Below are 23,100 nucleotides of genomic sequence, written 5' to 3' on the forward strand. Positions count from 1 at the left end.
ATTTTTTGTATTGCGTCAACCGTTAAAGTTTTTATTTAACCCGAATGTTAAAGGCTGCGTTAATAAATCAGGTAAATATGTGGTTTATTGAAATGTAAATATCCAAATAGTTTATTTAAAAATCTAAAATTTCAAAGTATGTAAAGTATGTGTTAGTGACTTGATGGATAATATATTTTTCCTATTATCGATTATATTATCTATTTCATGTTTGTAAGAGTTAATGTAAATATATACTCTTTTAAATCTTATCAGGGCTAAACACATTAATAAATAATTTATTAACCACTTAACAATTCTCATTATAAACACACAAAAAACCGCGAATTAGTTACATGATTCAACTGGTTTGGTAAATGTAATGTTATTAAAATGTTTTGCGTCTTCGAGGAATCCAGTTTTAAGTCTTAATCGAATAACAGTATTTTTTCTTTGTAAAGCTAAAATGTAGTTACTGTACGTAATGGCTATTTTAGAAGTTTATTAAAATTTAATAAAATTAGAAATTCGTTATTAAAAATAATAAGCCTTCATAGGTTCATAGGTTTTAATAGTTAATTTTTCGTAATTTATGTTACCCCCCATTTCGAAGCGAAGGCCTCCTCTAAAAACGGCCAATTTGAGACGGCAGAAACGAAGATTTGTTAGCATGGGGCAGAACGCATTTGTTTGCAACCAGGCCAAAGGCGTTGCGAGTGATTAATACTGTATCCGGAAACTATCGATTATTTTATGTCTCTAGAGCTAACTCGCAAAAACGACGTTAAATACTCGTATCCTATAAATAAATAAATAAAAATACCTTTATTCACTATTATATTCCTATCGGACCCAAAGTAAATTAAAAAAAAATAATATAAAAATTAATTTTAAATTTAAATATCTATTTTTTATTAAAATATTACGAAGTCTACTGGTGTCCAATTTTCAGTATAACTAAAATTTTCGTTTATACTTATTATAATAGGGAATTTATCCACCCTATGCAAAAAAATAGGCTGTTGTTTCTAAATTAAATTGGATGTTATTGTTTACGGTCGCTAAAATCAGTTTAAAAAAAATACTTTACAACACCAAACCACACATATTCATATATGTTTAATTTCCTAATGCCTGTTAAACTAAAATGTTTTTTACTTAGTCTGAAGTTTGCTTTTCTGGTTTCAGATTTGCAGTAGTCTCAGAATACTTCGGTCGAGGGTCTATTCAATAAGGTGACGGTTGTGTGACTGAGGCCCCCACGCCAAGTCCGCCGCAGTCCAGTTCAGTCCTCTGAGACTGCGACCACTCTCATATGGACCAGGCGCTGAGGCTAGGACTGAGACCTGCAGGAGGGGCAAAGCAAGGAGAGTAAGTGTTTTTAATCATAGGTTTAATGTTTAGGAAGGTTTTATATGGAGTATCAAGTGTTGAAAGCTATTAAAAGTATTTTAGTGGTGACCACTGACCATATATAGGTCTTTGTCTAAATTTTTTTTTTCCTTTATGGCTCTGGCACGGTTTGTAGTTTTTACACTAGCCAGCGTCAAGTATAAGATTTTTATAATTCGCACTTGTAATTGTCATCCTCGGCCTAGAACGTATTGCTACGTTCTAAACCTTCACAGTCTCCTTTCTTAGGTAGCATACTCCCTGCTTGCCTTAAAATTCGACCGTGCCCTCCATTTACGGTTATAAGCACTCGCCCCGGTACCGCACAACCCCTCCCAAAGGCCGAGAACAAATTTACATGTATAATTAAATCTTGCCCTCGAACCGGGAATCGAACCAGGTACCCCTCACCTATTGTTTAAATTTGTAAGTTACTTTATCTTTTATAAACAAGTAACAGTCTATGCCTGACATATGAAACTTTTTTTGAAGTGAAACTTCTTTAGGCGCATGAGGGTAAATTTTTTACGGATGAAACGCAATAATAATAATATTAGTCACGAAGATGTGCAGCGTTTTTTTCGAAGAAAAGGGAGTGAGCGATTGAGACCAATTGAGAGAGAGTGAGAAGGGTGAATAACCTTATAGAAATTCTATTTTTAAAATTAAAATTTCGTAAAGAGAATTTATGAAATATTAGTATTTTATATTTGCATGCAAAATAATTTATTGACATCTCAAATGACGAATTGTAAATTAAAATGCCACGTGTTTTTATTATCTAAGAAATAAATTCAAAAAATTAATTTATAATTTGTATTAATATTCGACACTTTCAATATTTTAATGACATATGAATGAATATCTTCCTTTTTCCCCTCCCTCTAAGTCTCGGAAATCTAAAGTTTTAGATTTGTATATGAACAAGACTTAAAAATTAGTTTGCCAAAGAACTTCTGACGTGTACACTTCTGACGTGTACTTTGTACGCACGCACTTTTTTAAGCTACAAAGGTTTATAAAGTAACGAGTAAGTAACCATTATGAGGAACCAGCTATCCATTGAAGTATTTCGGAATTAATCCGAATTAATCAAACTTAATCCTTCAAGAGCGTACTGGTTTCTAATGGCCGGCAATGCACTTGCGAGCCTTCTGGTAGTAAGTGTCCATTAGTAAACATCCGTTCATGCAAAATATTATTTAAGTATTGGTCTTTACTTTATTAATGGTATGTCTGTATACAAAATATTAATATTGGAATTAATGATTAAATCTAATATTACAGTTTTCGTCTCCAACACGGCATAGCAAATAGCACCTAAAGGGACATCAATCGTTCCAGTACCGGAAGGTCGTATGCGCGTCCTTGAACAGCAGAAATACAGTTCGAGCCTCGAAGCACATTTGACCCGCTTAGAACCGGTACACGTTCAAAAAGATAGAGATTCCCCAATCTCTAGCGCAATATCCAACGGCAACCCTTTTGAGGAATATGACGAAACGAAAAATCCATTTGCAGATGAAAGCGATCCAACCAACCCATTTGAGAATGATGATTATGATAAAAACTTAAACCCATTTGCGTCGTGAATGAATTTTCATAACTTAGCTGCTTCAGAATATAAAAAACAGTCCAATTGCACCTTCACTAACCCTCTCTTTTCACAATTCGACAGAAAGAGACAAAAGACTTTAAAAGAGTGCAATGAGATTGTATTTATAAAGGGTCCGTGTCCGTGTCGTATTCTACGACGGGCGTTAGGTCAAAAGTCACGTGACCACGTTTAGCTAATCCCCATACTATATCCAAATTCATTTATGTTTAATAAACTGCCCTAAGAACCGTTATTTGTGTATACCTGTCAAATCGATTGTCTAATCTGTTGTACGCTCAATATTCGTATGCAAGTGCATATAAGAGTTGTTGTCTTACTGTTTGCCGCACGCATGAGAATAACTTGTTTACAACGATCAAAATGTATAGAAAATTATATTTTTTATTATTATTTTAAATATAAGTTATCAACCTTACTGACATATTTATTGTTTACGGAGGGATCTCAACTGTATTGAGTTATTGTTCCAGTAAGTTATTTTATACTAGTTTTAAGTAATTGGTACTCTTGTGATACTGTAATAAATGATATTTAACGATTTAAGCATTTTTCTTTATGTAGAGAATATCGAATGTGTGCAAACGGAAATTGACCACAATCGCAATGGAATCAATGACCCTTCCAAGCCATCGAAGGACAGTAGTACAATACGCGATCACTAAATAGAACCTGTGTGGAAATAAGCAAAGCTCTTAAAAGTGGACGCTCTTCTACTACTCTATATATATATATAAATGGATGTCCATGTATTTTGCTAAGACTGCCTTTTTTGGGCGTAGGCTCGTTTGCCCTCCAATTATTATTTATTTTTATTTACAATACTACAAAACTGTGATGGAAATTGATTGGAATGGACATATTTAGCAACTCCCAAGTCGTTTTTAGAAACCTTGCTGTGCTTTATAATTATTTGATATTATTACTAAGTTCTTTATTCCTTCATAATTATGTATTTACATGTGTTACCATCATATAGCTTTTAAATCTACTATTTGTATAGGTTGTTGATAGTTTTTGCTTGTTGCTACTAACTGTAAAGGGGCCAATAACTGCACTGTTTGTTTCCCCTACCATTTATTATTCTATAACTTCAATTCAAAAATCCAACCTACATAAAAACGATTTTTATTAGAGTCCATCTTTTCCAAATAAAAAATTGTACCAAGTTGTGACTTGTAGCTAGAGTCAGAAAAGATCGAGTGTGTCATTGTATCAGAAAAATCTAGAATTTATATAAGTAACTTTATTTGCAAGCAACTCTTAAGTAATATTTGTTGAAAACTTGCAAGGCTATAAATAGGGGATATAAATAGGGGCTAGGGTAGAATTAAAACAACGGTTTGGAAATTTTCAAAGCATTTTATTTATGACCTTTAACACTGTGTATAATATATTTGATAGTACATTTAGAGCAATGAGTAATATTACCAATTACATTGTTCTTATTTTCATAAATTGAATGAAATCCATAAATTATATATAGAATATATATAATTTCATAATCGTTCTCGCCCAACAAACAATCTCTATCGAATCACAAGGAGCCCTCTCACATCACTATAATAAAAAGCACTATATGTCAATTCTCGGCCGGAAACCGTGATCTGATAGTCCCATTTGATGATGTAAGAGTCGCCAGAGTAAAACTCAGCGACGTCGGCCTCATTTTCGACGGTTTGGCAGTCGTACTCCTGTATGAGCCACTTGCAAACGGCCTGCGTTTTAATTTCGTAATGCCGCATCGACTCTTTGTCGTAGTAATGTGTTCCGCGACCGATGTGAGATCCTTCTAGAATGAGATCTGGATCTTGGTACTCGTTGGACCACATTTCCTCGGCGTCACACGGGGTGATCTCGACGCCATTGGATTTGTTCTCTTGAGGCTTGATTTTGATAACTCTGCTGAAGTCGGGCCAGTCGAGGAATTTTTCTTTGAAAAGAATAGTTTCCATGTGTTGCGTGACTTTGGACATTATCGCCCACTCGGGTCGAGTTTTAGAGGATTTTGATAAAGTGTTAATTTCTTTTCTTTCTCCTTGTGACTCGGCAGCGTTTAAGGGGTTAACGTGGCATTCCTCGTAGTTGTACCCGTCTTCGAACAATTCCTTAGCTAATTGTGCCGCTTGGCGTCGGCTTTCTAGAGGTACATTTTTCCCGTACCAAATGTACATTTCTGAGCCGAAATCGAATACTAAGACTTTCGACTGATTCAACATGGCAATCTTTGGTACTTGGCCCCAATACTCCTTGATGGGCACCAGTTCATCATCCATGACTTCGTAGCACATGTTCGTTTGGACAATACAGGATTCGAAAATCTCATCTTCATCTGGATCACCTGCTTCCACCGGTTTGTACTCTTCGATGCCTTCGGTGACTCCGAGGAGGGACCAAAATTGGCTCCAATGTTTGTTTGAGAATACTTTGGTTTGTTCATCGATTTTTATGAAAGAGTTGGCGCTTTTACATCCGAGATCTTTTGTGTTAAGAATGTGGTTGGCAATATCTGTACTTCGGTTTCTGTAAATAAAGAAGGTTCATCAGCAAATTTAACTTCAAATATTATAGATGACTAGTTGACCCAAACGTTTGTTTTGCCATGTATATTATTTCTAGGAAAAAAATTTTTAGTTCAGTAAAAATAACTATCTACAATAACAAAAAAATAGGGGTTGTATGTATTTTTGTATGCTGTATCATAAAAAAAAAATTTAGGGGTGGGACCACCCTTAACATTTAGGGGGATGAAAAATAGATGTTTTCCGATTCTCACTTACTGAATATGCATAAAAAATTTCATAAGAATCGGTCGAGCCGTTTCGCATCAGTATGGGAACGAATATTGTGACACGAGAATTTTATACATATAGAGATTATCGTACTTGAATTGATTTATTCATATGCATATACATATGATTACAAAATCAGAAAACAAACAATGATACTTATTAATGATAAATTTTATGGGGGCCAAAACAATGGCAGAAGCATCTTACGCTTGAATCCCAAAAGGGTTCATAACTTTTGTTTTGGATTAGAGGTATAAATTATAAACATTACTATGCTAAAACTTGTTCTGGTCGTACTTACTTCTCAATGACATTAGCGTAGAGACCAATGTAGAGGAAGAGCTGGTCAGACGTCACAAGAAGGAAGCAATCACCGCGGTTTACGTTTGTATGGATGGGCTCCACGAGACGAGTCTGAAAAATAAAAATAAAATATTATTATCATTCCATATGAGGAGAATAAAAAGGTATAGCGGGGAGGATTTGAAAATGGAGACAAATGGAAGAATTTGAAGAATGCCTTCACTCCGTCGGAGGTCGTGTACAATATACACATATATATATATATATATATGTATGCTAAACATAATGACATGTGTGTATTCGAATTTTTATAATTATTTATTCAAGTTAATTTAACATCAATTTATTTTGTAGAGATTAATAATTACAATTTCGCGCAAATAATTTCCATTCAAATAATTTATCATATCGAAACTTTAATTTGAAAATAAGTAAGTAATCGGAAATTTGTGAAAATTTCAAACAAGAAATAAAATAAATAAAAGTAATATTTTAGGCAAGTAAGTAAGTTATCTGCTTTCTGTGTCAAACACACGCCATGGTATTTGGGCTCTATTAAGATGATTTCCTTCACTATAGACCGGAATTAAATGCGCACATTTAGCGAAACGTCAAGTAATATCTATTAAACAAGGTATATTTAAATAATTAATTTCCATCCTCACCTGAACTCGCCGTCTGCCCTTAACGTGTAACAGCATCAAGGCTTTGATGCCTTGATTTGGAACATTTGTGGCCGAAGCACTACGTAACGCCACATTTGAGAAGTCTTCCTTACTGGCAAGAGCCGCTAGAGCTTCGGCAGCCAGCCCACAGTTTCCTGTCACTGAAATTACCATGCTTTGTTAGAATTAACCTAACCTCTACTTCATTGATTTTTTTTTATAGGCAAGTAGGTTTTCAGCCTCCTATGCCTGACTCAAGACGTCGATTTTTCTGACGGATTCCTAAAGAGTTCTTCTTTTATCTTTTCAGCAAGGGTTAATTGCGCACATAGAAGATACATTTACTTCAACATCACCATAATGAAACCTTTACTTACGAAGTAGACTGGTACACTTTTTTTACAGGAGGCAAACGGGCAGGAGGAAAACGGGCAGGAGGCAAACGGGCAGAAGGAAAACGGGCAAGAGGAAAACGGGCAAGAGGCAGACGGGCAGGAGGCAAACGGGCAGAAGGCTCATCTGATGTTAACCGCGCTGCCGACCTTTTTACACACGTTTATATGGGTATGTTATGAATAGCAAAAACTAATTACAATATAAAATTTCACCATCATTATCAACAATGTGAAACTTTGAGAAAGTTTTTTTTTTTAAAGAACAAAAGGCAAACGGGCTAGAGGCTTATCTAATGTTAAGATATAGCCGCCCATGAACAATCACACTGAATAAGGCTAGCAATACATTGCCATTAATACGCCCTAAAAGACTCAACTCAAATTGCTTGTAAGATAGTGCAATGGGCAGCTGGTCCCAGTATTTTATAGATTTGATATAAGTTTACCTTTCTCTTTAAATAGCGCGTCCCGAGTGGTGAGCGAGAGAGCGCGATACTCCTGTCTCAAGTCGGTTCGAGCCGCGAGAGCCTTCAGCGGGTTACGAGACGCCACGTGACGACGTTCACGTTTCGCGCGACGTGCGTATTGGCTGGACAACCTATTAACATATTAAAAATTACGTAAAATAAAAGTCGAAATGCAAGTTTTATTTTCATACTCATGGATTGTTCAATCATTTATTTGCAAAGTCACACAAGTAACAACGACAACACCTAGGTATTTTGATATGTATATTAGTATATTATACTAACGAACTGAGAGGTTTCTAAGGATTGGAATATTATTTATCTTTTTTGGACTAAAAGAAAGTCTTGCAATTTTTGAAAAATATTTAGATCTTATTCACTTGACGGCTCATTGGTGTAGTGGTTAGTACCCCTGACTGCGAATCCATGGGTCCCGGGTTCGATTCCCAGCTGAGACAAACATCGATGTGATGAGCATTTGGTGTTGTGCTTAGGTCTTGGGTGTTTAAATATGTATTTATATGTCTATCTATCTATAATATGTATGTATATCCGTTGCCTAGTACCCATAACACAAGCTTCACCAGCTTAGCATGGGACTAGGTCAATTGGTGTGAATTGTCCAAAAAAAAAAAAAAAACTTACAGCTGTCTTGAAGCACTATCAATAGCATCGAGATCTATATCCAGCTGTTCAAATTGTTTCTCCTGCTGCTGAAGAGGCGCGAAGAATGCGTGGAAGGTCTCATCATCAGCACGTGGTACGTGAACGGGACATCCTGGTTTCTCTGCGCCGGGCGATAGTTCTTCTTCTAAAACACGGAAATTACTTCTTAGTGAAAACTAATATATTCTTTAAGTTGTATCACAATTAATGACTAATGCCCGTATTCCAGAACGTCAATCAAAACTTAAATGTATATAATATATTCTCAAGACCTGTACACCAGTTATTCTGTATGAGGTTTGACATATTTGACAGCGCGTAATTTGAGATATGTTTTAGAATAGATTTAACTGACTTAAAAAAAATTAAGACATAAAAAACTCACTTTCATCCCGACTGATATTTTCGCTGACCGAATGACTTCTTTTAAAGGACTCACGGTCTGGCTTTGGTGACTCCTTTGACTTAGCATCAACCACTGCACTCATAACCGCACAAGACGCAGATCGGAGAGGTCCCGATGCAAACCCATTGGTGGGAGATGTTGGTGCTTTACGAGATCTGAAAAAGTTTTCATATAATTTTAATTTTATCAACCGTAACTATGCCTAATCGTCAAACTGTTTCATGAATGAATGAAAATGAATTACTAAATAGGCGTTTTTAAATTTAATATCGCATTTGGCCTCAACACAGAACAATACATATATGGTAACCATAGTTTTAATTTGGACAACATAAGACCCAGTCAATATATATGGAACTAATCCGAACTTCTATCAAAAATACGCAATCGAACTGTCAAAAACTGACATATTATCGTAGCACAATTACCACAGTTAATATATATACTTAGTTTATGACAGTTGACAGCTCGTCAGCATCTGGCCATCAAAATGGCGTTACAATAAACATCAATAACACATCAATTACGTAAATAAGCCGATAAAGCTCACATTACTCGATATGGGAATTTACACGAGGTCAATTTAAGGAAATACCAATTAAGACGTGACATAGTGCAACAGAACAAGTATAGTGGTTATAACATTGAGCCTTTTAAGGTGTTATTTCTCAGTTGTGTTGAATCAGACATTCCGCTTGTCATTTAAATTATTTTACACTAGGCTTATAATAATTATATATTACTGCAGCGGAATACTAGTTTATATGTAAGTTCTAAAAGTTTAATTTCTTACGTCTACAAATATTAATAGTAACGCTTTAAAAACGCAAAAACATATTTTAAACCGCTATTGACTTAATGAAGTGTACATCGTAACGATGACATTGTATGTCAAACTTTTTGAATTAAATATTTCGAAATGTACCATAGATTAAAAATAAATATTACACTTTGTTTAGTTTAATTATAGAAGCAGAAAGCTCTGACTAAAAAATAATAATAGAATCGCTGAATGATCCACATTCAAATAAGTATATAAAACCTCTTATTGTAGAACGTCAAACTTAAATCTAGTAACAACAGCTGTCACTAGGATGCAATTGTGACTTATGACACAAATTGGAATACGGGTACAAGTTTTAAAGTTACCTGAATCTGTTAGGTGGTGGCACTGCTGGGGTAACAACAGGCGTTGAAGGAGTTGTAGCGGGCGGTGTGTTTAAGGGCGGAGGTGTGACAGGTGGCGTCACCTTGTCTCGTTCTAGCCGGCCTGCCACTGTAAACATCGTCGCATCGCTTTGTGGCACGCGTTTCCTCCATTCCTGTGGGTAGACAATCAATTAGAATACTGTTAAAAAAATATTGACGATCGACACGTAATAAAAGCTACAACAATCAACCGTATATTTCATATTCTACTCCTAAAGTATGACAGGTGATAGTCTAAAGACTAAAAAGTCAAAGAAAATCTGTTAGCCTTAAAGATCATAAAAGTTTAAGATTTATTTATTTATTTCCTTATTTCCTATTATTAGATATTTATAAATTTTAAATAAAGTATATTATATACGCTTATCATTACTTAGTTTCCAATAAAAAACTGAATCATATCAAATCGCATTCAACCACAAAGACCTGTAAAGCGACACCAAAACAGTGGGCATTTAATACATGGTCCAATATGCGGTCACTGAGTCATTGGGGTGAAGGTTCGAATTACTCACAAATGTAATATCTACTGACAAATATTTCAGAGTCAAAGACCTTAAACCGGTTAGAACCTTAAACGCTGGACAAAGGGTTAAGTACTCTAACAGCCTTTTACGTTAATCCAGACTTACGAGCTTTAAATGGGTAACAAAGTGTGTTTAGATTGAGAAAGCTTCTGAAATGTGAGCATTAAATTTATATTATTTATAGAGATTAAATTTATTTATAGAGAAGGAAGCAAGGTAATTTTCAGGTCAAATTTTAATTTTTGCAATAAAAATAATAAAAAAAATAAAAAACATTGAATCGAAATTAAAATTTAATCACTAGTAATCGTTAGATGAATCCATTACTTACATTATATTTTCTTAGCTACAATTGAAATATTTAATTGTTGTATCGTAATTTTAATATAATCTCTGTAAAATTAGCCACTGCCAATTTAAATTAAAAATAATTCACGGAAACATTTAACTAAATACAGGAACTTAAATTCACTTTCGTCCTTATTAATTAACGCTTATCTACAATTAATATTGAAATCAATACAAGGTAACGAATTCTTGATTGGCGAAGGATATTTTAAAACAGGAGACGTTATGAAACACAGGAAGGGATTGTTTGAAGGTGACGAAAGAACCAGTATACGCCTTGATATTTACAATTATCTGTGTTTAAGGACTTTGTAGTAACTTGTGGTTAAGGCTAAGGCCAAGTCGTATGTTTTTTGGTTTGACTGCAGATCACGAGGTGTTAGGTGAGGCGAGAGTTATAATAACTCAGAAATTATTAATGGATAAATTAGTAACTTGACGATGTTCTTACACCGTTTTAGTAACGTGGTGTTAGAACTTCGAGAAGAGCAGATAAAGCTCTCGATAGAAACTACTACGGACGTATTGAAGATCCGTCCCAATGCCATTATGAAATAGAGAGTGCACAGCTGACACAGGTACATTATAATGTAATAAGTTTATAGAACTGCCTCGGCCGAATGAATCGGTTTGAAGGGCATGCAGTTATGTAACAACGTCTGTTCCTCTTACATCTATAGTCTATAATGTCGAATAAAATCCAAATCAATAGCTAGCGATCACCGCCACCAATATTAAACATACCCTTATAAATTGGTGCCTAGCAAAGAAACCGTCTCCCACTTTATATTGACAAAAGGTAGGTATTAATGTAAGGGTTAATTTGACGTGAGAAGTCAGTCAGAGCCTGAGATAACTTTATAAGAGACACTTTAAAGCAAAGTAAACACCTGATCCTATTGCGGCTAGACAAGGGACCTTGCCCAAGTTGTGCATTTGCGCTTGGCATATTATACTATGATATGTTGAATGATGCAGCTTCTCTTTTGCGACATTAAAAATGAGAAATTAGGGAATTCGTGTATTGCTTGAAGACTAACGTTTCGTTATTAATTATTATTATTAATTTATTTTTTGTTATAGCAATCAACAATGACGCCATTTTAAATTAACATAAAATGTTGTGTGTCTAATAAAGATTACATCAAAATCTGTGTAGGCGTTTAACGAGTTTGATAATTATGTCCTTATAAATATAATAACAAAGAGCGCGATTCTCGAACCTGTGATCGTGCGTATAAATTATTTGATTTTTTATGTGAGCAATTACTGCCAACCATGACAATTGCAGAAGGAAAATTTTTATGATAGATTTTGACTGTAATTACAATTGTCTTTGGTTTATATTAGAACACATATATAAATGATATTTTTTTACAAATTTATAACAAAAACCTCAAAAGAACCTCGAGGACAAATCAATTCGTTCAAATTAACTTTGTTCTTGTTTGTGAGCCATATTCTAAAAACTCACCTCGGGAGCAACGTAGGCAGCCAGGCAACATTACTAAATGCGGACAAATGTGGTGAATTAACACGCGCCAATTCAGACACACCACCAGACTTGCCCAACGGTCCCACGCATTCCACGCGCCACATTATTAGTTCTGAACAAAGACCACCCGCTGCAAATTGATCGTCCGTCGGAGCTACGTCTCTCGCTTCATCTGTGAATTTTATTAATATTTTAGCATCGCCTCCAACTTCGCAATCTTCACAGATGGTGAGGTAAGTAAAAAATTTCCTCGGCCAAGATCAAGGCACTTCGTACGATTAAAAAAGAGAAGTTAGAAAAATAATAGAGAGTTTGAAAGAAAGGAAAGACTGGTGTTAATAACGTTAATTGAGGGATCATAATATTGGTATATTATACCATAGAGCCAAATTCGATAGGTGTACAGTGAGATTTTTACTGTCACGATATTTATTTATAAAATCTTGCCAACGCTCGGCACTCTGATACATTGTACAAGAAAAATAAAATACAATATTTAATGTGACACGCACTTAAACACACAAACAAAATTTTTTTTCTAAAAACTAAGGGAAAGGGAAAATCGATTTCAAAGTGCAGGGGAGCAACTATGGATATCCAGATCTAGCTTGCTTATCAGAATACTCAATATGGCTATCGGTGAGTTTTGGCCAAAATGGGATGATGGTATACCTGATATCAGGTGCTGCGTTAAACACAACTCGTAACGGCTAAAGTTTTCAAGGTACGCTACAAAAGTTTTATAACACTTTAGCAATGTCAAATTATCGTCTACAAAATCTCTGTTGTTTAACGTGTAGTTTTTCTGAGGATGATGTAAAGGAAATAGTATACAGGGTGAGCGCCACCTTCAGTTGATTTTTATGACTTACCAGATATGTTGTGGTGACTCGTAGTGAGCAACAAAGGTAATACTGGATGGCACGTGATGTCATTCACTCTAAACCTGTGACCTGATGCTCTTGAAGCGTGACCAATTGACAGTACCTAAAATAGGTTAATTTATATCTTGCAGGCAATTTTCAAATAAAAATAGAAAATAAAAGATCTAGAAGAGAAAAGACAGGGGCAGGTATGTTTTGGCATATGTTTCTGTGATAGTTTGACGACTCATTGGTCTAGTGGTTAGTACCCCTGACTGCGAATCCATGGGTCCCGGGTTCGATCCCCGGCTGAGACGAACATCGATGTGATGAGCATTTGGTGTTGTGCTTAGGTCTTGGGTATTTAAATATGTATTTATATGTCTATCTATCTATAATATGTATGTATATCCGTTGCCTAGTACCCATAACACAAGCTTCACCAGCTTAGCATGGGACTAGGTCAATTGGTGTGAATTGTCTTTAAAAAAAAAATAGTTTATCGTACCAGGGAGATTAGGCTTTACACAATTTCGTTGCTCCGGACCAATAGACTAGCTCGATCCCTGAAAAATACCTAGACCTAAAAGTATGGAAGTTAGAAGTCCTTACTTGAGAAAATTTAGATTTATCGTCGAAAGTCAACTGCCATAGATTGAGTGTCCCATTTGTGTGGTTAGTGACCATAGATATCACAGGAGCCGACTCTAAAACATCACTGTCTTGATTCTCTATAACTTCGGTTGCGACACTTGTTTTCCTTTTCATATCGTTGTTATTCTCTTCTCTTGCTCCTAATATGGTTATCAAATAACTAATAAATTTATTTATATAGGAGGATGGATTTTAAATCATCACAATCAAAGAAAATAATGCAATTTTATATTTAACGTTACGTTAATTAAAGTTACGATCTCAATTATATTTAAAAAATATTATAATTCTATACCTAAGCCATTATTAGGTATTAGATATAAAACACAATTAATTATTTTTGACATGGACAAAACATTATGTTATAACTTGCCATTTTCTTGATTTTCCGCATTTTGATCATTTTGAGGCCATTCATGTTCTTCTTTTTCTTCTTGAACACTCGCTAGTGGCGTGGTAACTGTTTCTGGCTGTTGGCCTAGATATATTTAAAATCGAATTAAATACATTTATATTTTTTATATATTAAAACGAATTACATGTTAATGAAGTAAACTTTACACAAAAAAAATCCGATATCTTTTGATTTAAACTATGTAATTGCAGATTTTTTTATAAACATAACGTTAACGGCTGGGTTACTTAAAAAGTTTGATGAATGTATTTATTAATTGCACCTGTACAAGACAAAAGCAATAGATTAGAAGCACCGAACCCGAACATTCATTTTGGATTTTATTGCTATTTTATCCGGGAATTCCAACTAAGAACGTCATTATATTTTAATAACTACGAATTACGGAGTCGAGTTATACAGTATAAATAATAATTATTATCAATACTGCTTAGAGAAATAACATTTTGTTCGAGTTACTAAGTCTTAATCATTCGAGATACCGCGTATTTAGGTGTTCAGCGGATGGAAATGGCGATCGACTTAACGAGGTTGGAGTTACAAAAATTCCACAGTACTTACATTTCTAAATATTTCAGAATTATGATATTTAATCTTCTTCTTGATATATATAAAAAATACCCGAGATTCGAAACTATATGATGAGCTTATGAAGGCAGAATAATTGCTGAATATTTGATAAAACCAAGAACATTCTGGAATCTTACCAGTATTAACCGGTTTTGTCCTATGTCGCACGTAGAGCGGTTGGGCCGCCGCGTGGTAAAGTGCGGCCGGCGTACACATGGTAGTAGCGTCTCCGAGAGGAAACGCAGAAGGTATTCGTGCCGAGAAGGACACTTGGGCTTGCCGTATTGCACCCGCTTGTAACTCATCTAGCCACTCACATACCCTGAAAGGGTTAATTGTAATTTTACACGATTATTTTTAAATTTCATATTTACGAATTTTGAAGTTTGAACTTGAAGTGTTCCTTGTTTAACAAAAAACGCAAATGATCTTAGTAGTACAAAGTAATGTATTATTTTAAAATATTAATAATAAAATTTTAACTTTCAGGCTGTACCAAGTCTATACTGCTGAAACCACTAGGAAAACAGTGCTACCACTGTTTCCTTAGTGGTTTCAGCGGGCGACTTTCATCCCTGAGATCATAGGTTTGATCCCCGGCTGTATGCAAATGCATTTTCTGCCTATGTGCGCACCTAACATTCGCACGTACGGTGAAGGAAAACATCGTGACGAAACTGGTATATCTCGAATGACATGTGTGAGACAGGCGGCTGATCACCAACTCGTTTATGAAATAAAAATGATCAAACGGATATAATCTGAGGCCAAGGCCCATACAGGGATGAAGCGGCACTGGATTATCATTACTGTCTCAAGTATATATATTTGTAAGAACGTTTAATGTGTAGTTTTACTAGATAAGAAAATTGTGATATTTCTAAGCTGTATGTTTCATTTCATTAGAACACTGTAACACTTTTAACATATCACGCAAGGGCATGAAATTAATAAAATAAATAATGTCATGTAATAAAGTCTTCATTTCATCCAAGAAAGAATATGTATAGAGAGTAAGATATGATACATAAATTAAGGTATTTTGGAATAAGAATAAAAAAACTCACCATATAAGAAAACTGCCATCCACAGGGTGTATCGAGAACAGTAGATCGGGGCTTTGATGCCAATCTCGTAACAATGCTTCTATTTTGGCGTCCAGGGAGTCCGGTAAATGTGTACACGTCACATCCGTCGCTATCGAGTTGATGGACGTCGTATTAGAAAGGCTTGGGTGACTGTTGCCATTTCCTGTAATTAAAAATTGTTTAATTTTCCAAAGGTTATCAAAAGCAAACTATACGTTAATATATTAGGTATAAATAATAAAATAGCGCCAATTACAAGCTTTTTAGGTCTGGGCCTCAGATTTCTGTATGTATTTCATGATCATTTGTCAGTCTAATAGGCAACCTGTTACCTGACACACGCCGACGACTTTTTGGGTCTAAGACAAGCCGGTTTCCTCACGATGTTTTCCTTCACCGTTTGAGAGAATGTTAAATGCGTGCATAGAAAGAAAGTCCAATGGTGCACAGACGGGGATCAAATATACGACCTCAGGGATGGGAGTCGCACGCTGAAGCCACTAGGCAAACACTGCTCAATATCTTACCTATACGTACTTATGTAATTATAAAGATTACTCCAAAAGAAGCCCCTTGAACCCATTTCATAATTTCGACAACAAACATTCCTTTTAATGTATGTACTTGTTTTATTTTTGTGCCTTACCAGTGATTATTTAAAAAAAACTAACCATAAAGGAATAACGAAAAAAAAAATTTCTGACCAGTTAATTTTCCACTAGTTTTAAAATACGAATAATTTTTATTTTTATATAATAATTTTTGTTGGTATTAAAATAAAAAAATTAGACACCTGATACAAATTTGTATAAGGTCCTAGTGAGATGATTCGTGCCTATTACTAAAGCGTTGAAGCATAGTTACCTGCTTGTTCATCACTATTGCTGTTGTCTTCAGACAGTCCTTTAGTCAAATGTTGACTGGGTCGCCTATGTCCTACTTAGCAGCATGAAATAAGCATTCAAATCGAAGCACAATTCTATTACATAAATTCCATTACTACGCTTTTACGCTAACAGCTAACCAGTTTTGATAAAATTAAGATTTTGTCTTCGTACTTTGACGCAGACTGAAAGCTTCCCCTACTGCGTATCTACTTTATAGATCCTATAAGAAATACACTATAATCGACGCATTATGAACTGATGCTTCGGGCATATTTATCTGTCTGTCTCGCTCGCACTTGCAGGTTTTATGGAGAGGTGTAGTGATGTGCGGGAGCCGTTTATACAATCGAAGATGTTTTGCAGTTTTGACATTTTTCATGGTTCTCTGGCCTCAGCTAAGAGTAGAATGAGGAGACAGTACCGATAATTTATTTTCGTGGTTCAAATAGATTAATTCTTGTTATTGTTTTAGTTTGTATTTTTAATTTTATGGTTGTTTGTATTAACACTTTTTTGTATCAACTTGATTTCGCTGGTCGTGTCCACATGTTATAGGGACGGCACCGCTTTTTATATTTTTGTATGTATGTCAATGAATATCATGTGTTTGTTCTAATTTTGTGGTCCAAATAAAAAAAAGTGTGCGTAAGAATTATAGAGGTGCTCGTGGATAATTGAAATTGAGGCAATCTTTTTTTCGGGTCAGTTTTCAAATCTTTTAAAAACAGGAACACGCGTGATTTATTCAAAACCACGTTAGAAAATAAATTCTCCATAGTGCGTATTGCGTAACGAAGCGTAAATAATGTAATGTGTGTCAACATAAAATCTTATATTAATAAGAAAAACAACAACCCTTACTCGTAACGACCAATTAGGAGGCAGAGTGCTAATGAAGTTCACGATGACGCATCGACCCTGCGTGCATAGGCAGCTAAGTATCGATAACGGATCGCAGTGCGTGCACATCCCTACTGTCAGTGACATTTATTGCCCGACGACTCGGTTTAAAATGCGTCGACTATAGAAGTATATTTCTTATTTTTTTCATTTATTTCTTTGTGTATTTGAATTTGTGTACACGAAAAAACTCATAGGATCTGTATGCGATGTTGATGGTGTGTGTGTTAATAAATTTGGGCCATACTTTCGTGATTTTCTCCATCCGGCTGTGTTTGATCTGATGCGGAACCACCTTCTTCAGTTTCTTCTTTGTCTAATATCTGTAATTTGCAAGTTTATATATGAAACTCACAAGTTAAATAAGTGACCGCTTGGTTATTGTAACACACTGTTAAAACCGAATTTTTAAGTTATTTTTTTTAAATGTAATTAATCTACAATTGTATGCAATAAACAGGTACTTGGCCATTCGATTTTTTAATGATCTTACCAATCAATATTATGTCTGTGAAATATCGTACAATTCTTCAATACATATTTAAAATAAATTAGTATAATAGCTACTAACTTTTTTAGTTAAATCGTGTAAGATCGCTTCAGCTTGACTCGTGAAGTGCATTTCCTTATTATGAAGCCAGTGTAGGATGAACCTTCCACCGCCAGAAAGCGATGGCACTAGTGGTATATCTGTTTCCGCATTTATTGACGCTGCTAGATGGAAGTGGAGACCTAAATACAATTTCATACAATTAGCTTGTTTTTACAAAAAAACTTATCCTTACTTGGAGCTAACTTGTTGCAATGTATATGTCGCAGCCAACTAGCTTAATTAGCCGTTCAATTAACAGCCTAGCCGTTTAACTAGCGGTCTGAAAGATGTTGAGCCGTAGCGTTTGTTACAACATTTAATAAACTGGCTGGCTAATGCTCAGGCCATTCGTAAGATAGAGTCATTATTTGGCAGAACTGAATTTAAAAAAAGAAATAGATTAGGAGGGCAAATGGGCCTACAGGAACATTTTTAGTGGACGCGTTGCCGGCCTTTGAAGGGGGAGACCAGTTGAAGGTCGTATCTCGATTCCACAGTTCGCTAGTTCTCAAAAGAAAGTGTCTTGTGAAGCGGACTGAGGTAGACTTCCAGCAATCAAGATTTTGCTGATGAAACTTTAAATTGATACGGTTTGGCTCGTACGGTGTTGAAATGAGGGATCAACCCAAACAATTCTTCAGAACACTCACTATAATACACTTTTTACATATGTTTTTTATTTAAAAGCTATTATTACTGCCCCGCCCGTTGCCGTGCTTATAATTTAATAATTATAATTTGTACTGATTTTTTCAACGAAGTGTTAGATAAACAAATACTATAATAATATAATATAAAATATAATAATAAGCATTGAATGATAAATTATTTCTAAAATTCAAAGTCAACAGCTAAAAGCATAAATTAAATGTCAAAACTTTAATAGTACCAACAAAATGTTTGAAGTTTTCCTTTGTTGTTTGTGTGTGTGTGAATGTGTTTTGTTTTGTTGAAAAAAAAATATCAATAAATATCTCTTGAGCATTAAAAATATATCCTTTGTGTGTTCAATCGCTTGGTTTCTACAGAATACAGAATCACGTCAGAACTATAATTGAAACCGGTTCCATTAGTTAAATATCCTGTTCTATTAAGTAGTATGTAATTCTTTATTAAAAATAATCGTCAGTACTTCCATTAATTTGAAGAAAATTACGAACCAGCAGTATACGACGTAGCGTGGTAGGAGTTGTGGAAGTCGTGAGCGCTGTACGTGGAAGGAAGCGTGGGGATTGGAGCGCCCGGCTGCTTCGAAGACTGGGCCGTACGTCTGATGTGAAAACACGTTCTGCAAAGAAGGAAATGAAATTTAGGATTTTGACTGTTATACCGATAGAGACTTCTTCTATTTCGTAAACTTCATTACTGAAGGTCGTTCCTATTATTATTATTATTGCTGCATCCACACCACTCTTTCCTCAGCTATGCAAAAAAACTCAGTTTTGTATCGCGCAGCCCGGAAATACAACAACCTCTATTTAAGCCCTTACTTGTTTAAGCAATGGCGGAATATGCGTAAGGAGTATTAAGAATATCCATAGCGCTAAATCACCTGCATCAGAAGCAGCACACCTCACATACACACTGTCACACCATCACACAACACAGCCGAATAAGTTATTACGGATTTCATAATGTTTATTGTTTGTTTCCTTTCGTAAATTTTGACCCGTTTTGTATATATAATGTATTCCATCTTTGGCTATATGTTAAGTATAATTGTTATTTATTGTATTTATATACAGACGGTACATTGTGGTCCTTCGAGCCGGACTATCAAGCTTACAACACTGTAGAAATTAATCATTTTGTCTTCACGAGAAAAAAACTCACTTCATATGCTTCAAACGTTGCATGAATCGATGTTTATGCCGGTGTGTGGCGCGTTGTCTCCGAGGTGGGGAACGAGAATGGGGGGTCACACATCCGCCCCATTCGTCTTCTGGCAATAGCGTTTCCGCCCACACGCGACAGATATTGTCAACGCATGACGTTACTAGTACGTTGCCCACGCTGCCTCTGAAACAATTAATATGGAATTAATAATTGGTTTCTTGATATGTATTACGTACGTACTGCGTCTCTTATAACATTATTTAACGGCATCATTTGGCCGAAAATCTACTCTGTACTTGAAGGATATAAAATTTTATTTACTTAAACGTACCATACTATAATTTTAAATATTTTTAGAATAAGAAGAGTTTTTAAATACTCACTTAGGCATGTATTTGCTAGTCTTCCTCCACGAGAGGTGAGTGACAGCCCTCGGATGTGCGACGTAGATGAAGGTGTAGTTGAGTTCCGGCGGCGAGTGTTCCCCTTGCGTTTGAACCAATACTAAAAATTATGGTATATAACTTACGTTTATATTAATTACCCGATATATGTGACACAAAGCTACATACTAGAGTTTGGGGATAGCTTACGGGATATACCATATTAAAAGGAACTAGCTGTGCTTTGCGGTTCCACCCGCATTAATTCGGTCGTAGCAGAATGTTCTATAGCCTAAATAGACTTTTAAATGCAAAAATATATTTTTTAGACATATGGTGCCGCGGCCCTTTTTGTAGATATTGATGTCTTCTATAAAACTCTAGTACATAAATTCGCTCTATTGTCAAAAGTTTTCGCAGCGTACGCGATTAAGGAATTGTCTTTGGTCTTTTTCATACCTTGGGTGAATTATCTAAATATCGTAATTTCATACAGAAGCATAACTTTTTGGAATATATTCTATATCCTAGTTTATCAAAGATAACGTGGGTTTCTAATTGGTAAAGATTTTTTCAAATCAGTCCTGTAGTTTTAGAGCCATAATAATGAAAAAAAATAAACAAAATCAAATCTTATCTCTTTATAATATTGGTAGAGATGTGTCAAACTCTCAAATCCAGTGAAAAGGTTTTTACTAATTATTAAACGTCAAACTTGTAAGGCCATGCTATTGCATTCTGATCTCAATATACAGTCAAAATCTGTTATCACGACATCGAAGGGACTACTCATATTTGGTCGTAATAACCGACAGTCGTAACAGCCGATGACGTTGTTATTAAGTACCACAATATAATTCAGCTGGGACCTTTGATTTTGGTTAATATAATCGGTATGTTGTTCTTAACGATGTCTTAAACGGTTTTGACTGTATATCAAAAATTTAAACATTAAATTAATCTCCTTTAACATACCTTTGTTCTGATACCATATCTTTACGAGTCTATCATTTATCCCGGAGGTCGCGAAAAGTACTCCGTCTGGTGAAAACGCAAGGTGATGAGCCGGTGTTGCCGTGTGGCATTGCCAAACACACAACCATCCCTGTAATAAATAAGAAATTTAAATCATGAACAAAGAGAAAAGAATCCTTAACTATTCACATCTGGGGTATATCATATAATATAGTAAAAAATGCAATAAAACGCATTGTAATTAGACAATAGACATATTCAGTCTACTCATAGACATGTGACACGTGACACGATACACTTTTTTTATTTTTTTATGTCATATAGGGATGAATTAAAAATTGTTTTTACACGCTGCTTCCTGAAGCGTCGTTATGTGCAAGATAATAATAAATATTACTCCCACTACCAATCGCTTCTTAAAAATGAGCGTGATTGATTTAAAAAAAAATACAGACTTGCAATATGACTTGCAATAATTTAAAAAACTTAAATAATTTAAAAATTCTTCCTTTGTATTAAATATATATTATAATGAACAATGAATCTTAGAACTGAGAATCTATTATATATACATATATTCTTTGTATATTTTTTGTATTTGTATAGGTGAAACTGTGCTTTGTGTATGTTTAAATGTGTATTCCGTTTTTGGCTTTTGTGTACAGTGTAATTGTTTGAATATTGTTTAGTAAGTAGCTGTAGGAATACCGTTGAGCAAATAAATAAATAAGTATATTATCACAAAACATTAAACAAGTCTCGATAGAGCAATAAGTTTTGCAGCCTAGAACAAAGACTTACATCATAATATGTAACCTAGATTTATTTTTCTAGTCAACTGTAATTGTATGAAACGATTAAAAGATCATTAACGAACAGGTCTGTCACGTGATAACATGAGATTATAATGTTTATCGATTTCAAATTAGCCTTATACTGTTACTTTAAAAAACTTACATATTTGTCAATAAAACAACTGAATACGTCGTACAAACAGGAAAATTATTTCCCGTTATCTATTTCCTGCAGTTGAAATATTTGTTATAATTGCTGTGCTTAAAGAATGTAAGACAGTCCAATGCGTTTTCCCTCATCAACTATATCTTACCCGGGAGTAATATTTTGTTTGACATGATCTATTACTTCCTCTAATTGTCTCTAATCTATTTTAATGTCATTGATATCCTTATTCGTTCTATGGCCATTCCGATTAACACTCGGCTGGATGAGCACGCAATTAATTAACACAATTTTATACTAAACGTTTAAATCTGTAAAGTATATATTTTAAATGCATGGAGTAGATTTGTAGTGATTTTGACAACCTGGCCAATCATCACAGTCAACAAAACGACCCTTTTACAAAATATCAGGTTGGAATTTCAACATTAATTCAGTACATGTTTTATTGGGTCAATATGTAATTACTAATTAAACTTTCTCGCTTTAGCTAATAGGTTTAGTTCCAACTGTAATAAAATGGTAATGTTGTGTAGATACAATTAACGGACATGTTTTACGTCACATCACGACCAGTGTGAAGCTCTGTGGGAAAAAGTCGCAAAAAATGTCATGCCTGAACCCAGCGAAGATATATGGAAGAAAATAGCTACAGATTTTGAAAAATATGCAAATTTCCCCAATTGCATTGGCGCCATAGATGGCAAGCATATAAGGA

General features: G+C 34.9%; 1 protein-coding gene and 1 pseudogene across 5 annotated transcripts; one reads left to right on the plus strand and one right to left on the minus strand.

The window, feature by feature from the left end:
- LOC125058191 overlaps nt 1-3,532 on the plus strand; it is a 32,675-nt pseudogene extending 29,143 nt beyond the window's left edge.
- A 796-nt stretch (nt 3,533-4,328) lies between these two features.
- Nucleotides 4,329-21,572, minus strand: LOC125058194 (supervillin-like). Of its 5 annotated transcripts, none has more exons than XM_047662232.1 (15): nt 21,423-21,572; nt 20,448-20,568; nt 20,062-20,247; nt 19,389-19,516; nt 18,208-18,368; nt 17,884-17,959; nt 16,714-16,785; nt 15,829-16,012; nt 14,899-15,083; nt 14,150-14,254; nt 13,735-13,916; nt 13,132-13,246; nt 12,239-12,431; nt 9,830-10,002; nt 8,660-8,835 (listed from the first exon to the last, which is right to left on the minus strand). In XM_047662232.1, exons 2-14 carry the CDS (start codon nt 20,453-20,455, stop codon nt 9,942-9,944), a joined length of 1,656 nt encoding a protein of 551 aa, XP_047518188.1. In that variant the 5' UTR covers nt 20,456-20,568; nt 21,423-21,572; the 3' UTR covers nt 8,660-8,835; nt 9,830-9,941. The 5 variants fall into 5 exon arrangements, with proteins under 5 accessions (XP_047518184.1, XP_047518188.1, XP_047518185.1 ...); XM_047662229.1 differs by having other exon boundaries at nt 16,714-16,788; XM_047662231.1 differs by having other exon boundaries at nt 16,714-16,788; nt 20,448-20,550; nt 21,423-21,567.
- Nucleotides 21,573-23,100: the final 1,528 nt, after the last annotated feature.

This window comes from Pieris napi, chromosome 18 (assembly GCF_905475465.1).
Source record: "Pieris napi chromosome 18, ilPieNapi1.2, whole genome shotgun sequence".
In the NCBI taxonomy this organism is placed as follows: domain Eukaryota; kingdom Metazoa; phylum Arthropoda; class Insecta; order Lepidoptera; family Pieridae; genus Pieris; species Pieris napi.